This window comes from Malurus melanocephalus, unplaced genomic scaffold, assembly GCF_030028575.1.
Source record: "Malurus melanocephalus ecotype Western Australia unplaced genomic scaffold, MMel_1.1 scaffold_86, whole genome shotgun sequence".
Classification (NCBI taxonomy): domain Eukaryota; kingdom Metazoa; phylum Chordata; class Aves; order Passeriformes; family Maluridae; genus Malurus; species Malurus melanocephalus.
Window position 1 is genome coordinate 2,303,275 of NW_026623318.1, and position 6,000 is coordinate 2,309,274.

Sequence of the window (6,000 nt, forward strand, 5' to 3'; positions counted from 1 at the left end):
GCTCTTAGAGGTGCAGGAGAACTGGGAGCTTTTTTCTTGTCTTTCTTGTCTGAATCTGTGCAAATGCATTGCCTTGGGCGATTTCTCTGGGAAAAATTGTGTGGGAAAAAGGGGGGCTGGGTGATGGCCTCTGGGCTGGAAAATGAGGGAGGGAGCAGCACCCTGRGTTGGCAATCGGGCAGGGGAAGCAGGTGGAGGGGTCATGGGGAGAGGGGAGCGCCTGGAGGTAGTGGTGGAGCAGCTGGAGCTATGGCGTGGGGCAGATGGTGCCATCCTGAAGTGGAGCTGCTCCAGAATGTGCAGGAAGARTTTGTGGATCATGTGAGCAACCCACTGATCTCTGAGATGTTGGACAACCTGCTGACCCAAGGGGTTCAGAGCCTCAGTGAGGTGGAAGAGGTGCAGGATTGATGCAGGACGCCCGTGGGTAAGGCCTGGCTCCTCGTAAACATTGTGCTCCAGAAGGGCACCAGGGGCAGCCAGATCTTCATTRACCGCCTTAGGATGGTGGAGCAGCTGGGTCTGAGCTGACTCATGTGAGAGATGAGGGGTCATGGTCTGTTCCTCGCCAGAGCCTGCAGTGGAATGCTGAAGCAGGGTCTAGCCCTGGGGAGTGTCCAAAGCTCAAAAGCAAGGGGCAGTTGGGTATCGTTGCTCTGAGACCTCCTTGCCACCCTGTGATGACAGCTCTTGGGAGTGGCTGTCCCCTGTGGGGCTGAACAGGGACCCCCAACAGTCACTCTTGCTGCAGGCACTTCCCGGTGTAACTAAGGGGCTTTCTGCTTGCAGGGTGCTCTGCTGTGCCACTGGCCTTCCCTGACACTGCRGTCCCCCTTTGGCCCCCATTGGCATCCAGGGCCAGCAGCGCTCCCTGAGTGAGTACTGCGACACCAGGGACAGAGAGAGCCCATGTGCTGTGGGGAGAGGAGGGCTGGAGCATAGCCCAGCCACCCTGATGGAGCAGGCAAGGGTATGCTGAGGGGAGCTAGGGGCTTGCTGACCAGGAAGCAGGGCAGGAGGTCACAGAATTACAGAATCAGATTGGAAAAGACCTTTGAGATCATTGAGTCCAACCTTTACTGCAGGGAACTCCACTGCCAGGGCACATGGCTGTTCAGGACATCTGCAAATCCCTCTCAGCAGCACCAGGGCCAGAGCTTTGCAGCTGCCTTCCCTGGAGCCTCCGTGGGCTCCAGCCCTCCCCACAGGATCTGCCTCCACCCCTTCCCCTCCCAATTTTATCTCCCCCACCAACCAGTGCAGTGAAAATTGGATTCTCCTGCTGGGTCTCAGATGGCTCCARGACATGCCAGCCTGTCAGCTGGGAGAACACAAGAGCAGAGGCTTGAAGAAAATATTCACATCATTTGTATCTTCACTGGGAGTTCCTGTCCTTTTTCCATGCTTTTGATCAGATGGTCAAATAAAWTGATCTTGGAAAAGGTGCCCCAGTGTTGTGACCTGGCACCCAGCGTTAATCACTGTTGCAAGTGAGGGACACCAGCAAAGCCACACTTGACATCTTCTGTCCCCCCAGATACCATGTCCTGCAGGTCATCAATAGGCTCCATTTCTACCCAATGCCTGATACAGTAGTTTCAAAACCATGCCTGCAACAACCACATAGAGAAGTTCTTCCTAAAGGTGAGGTTTGTGGTTAACTGCAGCTGTGCCAAGGGTCAGAAATCCTGCTTGCAGCAGAGCTCAGGCCAGGCCAGATCGTTTCTTGGCAGGCCCCTTGGGAGCAGGCTGTCAAAAAGGGCTCTGATTTGGCCTGGGGAAATCAGCYGGATCCCTTGAGGCATCAGCACTTTGACACATGACAGACATAGAGCCCAGTGTGTTGGTGCAGCCCATGACATCCTTGTGCCACCAGATACACGCCTGGATGTGCCCCTGGGATGTCTCCTGATTCCCTGAAACCCTTCCCATGCAGGAAATAGGGCTGCTCTAATTTCTCCCTGCTGTCTCTCTCACCCCAGGTCCAACAATGCTTCCCTGTGTTCCCTCAGCAGATGCCATCACAATGGACTACAGTGTTCTGGAAGCWCTACCTCTTTCCAGGCCACTGATCTCCTGCCGTGGTGAAACTCTTCACCRCACACCTTGTAGCACCTTTTATCTGCATCCCCAGCCTGGTAACTGGTCAGCAGGAAGGACTGGGGAGAAATCCCCCACTGATCCWGGGCTACAGAGCAGATGGCTCAGTCCAAAGTTCTTGTGTGCTGATATCTGTGGCCAGACCCCACCCCCAGCTGGCGGATGGCACCAAGGAACTCATTTCAGTAGCCTGCAACATAGGAGCTTATTGGTTTGATGTTTTCACAGGTGGAAAAAAAAAATAATACAGAGGGCAAAATTGTTTGAATTTGAGGATGATATAGCAGAAAGCTCAAGGCCAATGCAGCCCAGCTTCTGAGAGATGCACTGTGTCAGGAAAGAACAAGGGGAAGAGACAAGAACAGCTCTGCAGAAACACAGCAAATCTCCAAAGCAGTCCCTGGTGCCCACTCTGCCAGGCAACTATAACCAGTCCTGGAATAAAAACATCCTCAGTCTCCTGCTCTCCTCTTTCGGAGCCTCCAAACAACCCCAAATTAAGCAAATTCATCCCAGGGAGCAGCAGACAAATGGTTCTGGAGCAGCAAAAGCAGAGCTGGTTRGTGTCACTCTCTACTGTMCCCACACAGTYKTGATAGAAATGATCTATCACCCCYATAGTTGCTTCTGCCCTGTCCCCAKCTTTACCAGTTGTCCAGCAAAGGGATTTTTGCAGCAGGCATCCCGCTCCTCTGCCTCCATCCAGCCTGTGGTGGGTGGGTTTTGTTCTGCCTCAGGAGAATGCAGAGCAGGTGGGAGGGGAGAAATTGATGGGAACTCAGGGAAGAAGGGACACCCACCTTTTGGGACAGGCTGGGCCAATGCTCCCTGCTCAGGAAGCAGATTCCCCCACTCTCCAATCTTCATGCTGCCCCAGGCATAAAACAAGGATGCAGTTCCCCCTGGGAGCGAAGGAAGATCCCCAAACCTGTGTCTCACATGCTCTGTTCCCACAGCTTGTCACATTAGGGCCCAGTCTAATTGTCACCTCCCACCAGCATCCCTGCTGGCAAGTGAGAGCCCCCTCCTGTGGTGTGCACACACCCCCTACCCTCCATGGCCACATCCAACGCCTGTTAAACCTTGGCACAGATTCAGCTTTATTGCATACTCTGCAAAGTCTCAGCCAGTTCCATGGACGGGTCTGGCAGCAGGAAAATGAGAGGGATCTCCTGCCCACTCTGTGTGCCTGACACTCCTGTGCAGGAAGGACAGTGTTCTGAGCCAGTGCCACCTCGTGTCCCTGCGAGGTGGCAGATCTGAGGTGCCTCCACTCTGGCTGCAGGAGAACCAGGACAGGAGAAGGCCTTGCAGGCAGGATCAGACTGCAGTGAGAACAGCCAGTCCCAGYTGAGCCCATCCTCAGAGCCCAAGCCCTGCGTCACTGCCCAGAATTCCACAGGACGCACACGATCCTTGCAGAAGCCCTAGTCCCCAGTGCTACAGTTGTGGCAGGAACCTGAGGACAGCAGTGATGAATTCTTCAAATTTATCCTGATGGACTATGTGGCCCGCACCTTTAATGTACTGGATCTCTGCCTTGGGGAAGAGACGTTGGATCTCTGGGTAGTCTCTGGGGCTGCAGGACAAGGACATGATCAGAAGTTCCTCTTGGTGTCTTCTCTCACCCTCCCCAAGTAGAGGGTGATCCCAGGTATGACTTTCCCTGCTGGGAAAGCTCAGGGCTGCGCCAGGTTCCCCCTCACTCCAGCATGTCAGTGTCACTGGCTACTGGAGGCACAGCCCTCGCTCAGGACCTCCCCCATCCTGGAGACATCTCCCACCCTTGGCAGCTGCAAAGAGCACAAGGGGTCAAACCCCAGACCTGGAACYGCTTCTCTCCAGTCTCACCTGATATAGGGTGAGTCGGATCCTCCCAAGAAGAGTGCAGGACCAGGATATGGCTTGTGGAAGACAGGGAAGTTCATGATATCTGCCAGGTGCCGGGAAATAGCCTCCARGTTCACCCGCCACACATAGCGGCCCTCCACCTCCACCAAGTTGGTGAGGAGGAACTGTCTCAGCTGTGGGTGCTGCCGTGGAAGGGGATCATGCACGCTTCAGTAAAAGCAACAAAGCAGGATGTCCTGGCACACTCCATCCTCYCCTCTACCCCCATCTCCCATGGGATTTCCTACCTTGACCACAGGCTGCAGCTGGTTGTCAGCCAGCTGGCGTGCTGCAGAGCGGGACAGCCCCTCCGGCACCTTCACCTCCTTCATAGCCGCGATGTAGGCAGAGAATTCGGACACAGGGGYGGTTGTGGTGGGACCAATGTCTACAGAGATGAGGCGCTCCACCAGGTCTGGCTGGAGACACAGGCAGGGCAGGGCAGATAAGACGCCAGGATCTCCCAAGATCTCCCCAGTGGGAGTGGGCACAGGGCTCCACTCCTGCTTGGATTCCTTAGAGGCTCTTAGCTCCCTCCTGCCTTAGCAGAGACCTCCATGTAGCCTTCCCAGAGTCCTTGTGCTTGACACAGATCTCCAAGCTCCCTTGCAATCAGTGSTGGAGGGACAGGGCAGAGCATGGGCAAACACATTATTTGCTCCTGCTCCCACAGCCTGGCCTCCAGCCCTGGCACAGCACCCACCCTGACACAGATGAGTCCCTGCAGAGCTGGGGGSCAAGGCTGACTCATTGGTGTCAGCTCCAGAAAGTACCACCCGCTTCCTACAGCCCTCCCTGGAACTCCCTGAGGCTGTGACCTCACTCCCACCCCCAGAGCCCCGTGCCTGCTGACCCGCTGCAAGGCCAGCGTCATGGCCGTCTTGCCCCCCATGCTGTGTCCCACGAGGATGCACTTGGTGAKGCCCAGGCGGTTCAGGAGCTGCTGCACATCCAGGCTCATCGCTTCATATGTCATCACGGGGCTGTGGGGACTGCTGCCATGGTTCCGTGCATCCACTGTCAGCACCTGCCTGGGCAGGGGCACCGTGTCACGCTACATGCTGTTCACCATGACCCTGGACCCCTCYCTGGGTGCTGTGCTCTCCCCACCCCCTGGGTCTCACCTTGCCRCTACCACGGCGTACCAATGTCTTGGCCACCGTCTGGAAGTTGCCATGGCTGCCAAAGAGCCCGTGGAGCATGACGAGGGGTGGCTGGTCCCTGTGACCCTCTACCTCCACGTGGGCCAGGGGCACTGCACTGCAGGGAGAGAGAGGCATGGGGTATGGCCAGAGGTGCAGGGGGGAAGTGGGCCCTGCCTCTCTGCTCAGCCTTGGTGAAGCACATTTGGAGTACTGTGTCCAGTCCTGGGCTCCTCAGGAAAAGGGAGACATGGAGCTCCTAAAGCGGGGCTAGTAGGGGCTGTGAGGATGATGAGGGGACTGCAGCATCTCCCTATCGAGGGTAGGCTGAAGGAGCTGGGGCTGTTTAGCCTTGAGAGGAGACACAGCTGAGAGGGGACCTCATCCCTGTGTCCGTGTCTGCAGGGAGGGCTCCAAGCAGTGCCAAGCTCTGCTCCCTGGCTGTCACAGCAGTGGCACCAGAGGGACGGGCAGGGACTGAGCCCTGGGAATTCCCCTGTACAGGAGACAGAACTTCTGCCTTGGGCAGGGACCGAGCCCCGAAAAGAGACCAGAGAGAGGGCAGAATTTTCCTTCCTGGCGATATTCCACACCGCTCTGGACACAGCCCTGTGCCCTGTGCTCTGGGATGACCCTGCCTCAGCAGGGACGTGGGACCAGACGAGCTTCGGTGGTCCCTGCCAGACTGACCCATGCCGGGATCCCGTGAGATCGTGACCGGCTSTGGCTGAGGGCACTGCGGGGMGGGGCAGAGGGCGTGGTCTCATAGRGCGCGTGGCCACGGCAGACCCACAGTCCGCACCACAGCATAGGGGGCGTGGCCATCTCCCTTGCGACGGCCACGCCCCCGCTCATGGACCCCTCCCGG

At 56.9% G+C, this 6,000-nt stretch overlaps 1 protein-coding gene across 2 annotated transcripts; it reads right to left on the bottom strand.

Annotated features, from left to right (window-relative positions):
- Positions 1-3,164: 3,164 nt before the first annotated feature.
- Positions 3,165-5,868, bottom strand: ABHD11 (abhydrolase domain containing 11). Of its 2 annotated transcripts, none has more exons than XM_057367954.1 (5): positions 5,115-5,868; positions 4,844-5,017; positions 4,239-4,409; positions 3,952-4,133; positions 3,165-3,679 (listed from the first exon to the last, which is right to left on the bottom strand). In XM_057367954.1, exons 1-5 carry the CDS (start codon positions 5,268-5,270, stop codon positions 3,541-3,543), a joined length of 822 nt encoding a protein of 273 aa, XP_057223937.1. In that variant the 5' UTR covers positions 5,271-5,868; the 3' UTR covers positions 3,165-3,540. The 2 variants fall into 2 exon arrangements, with proteins under 2 accessions (XP_057223937.1, XP_057223938.1); XM_057367955.1 differs by having other exon boundaries at positions 4,844-5,021; positions 5,115-5,232.
- Between the last annotated feature and the right edge of the window lie 132 nt (positions 5,869-6,000).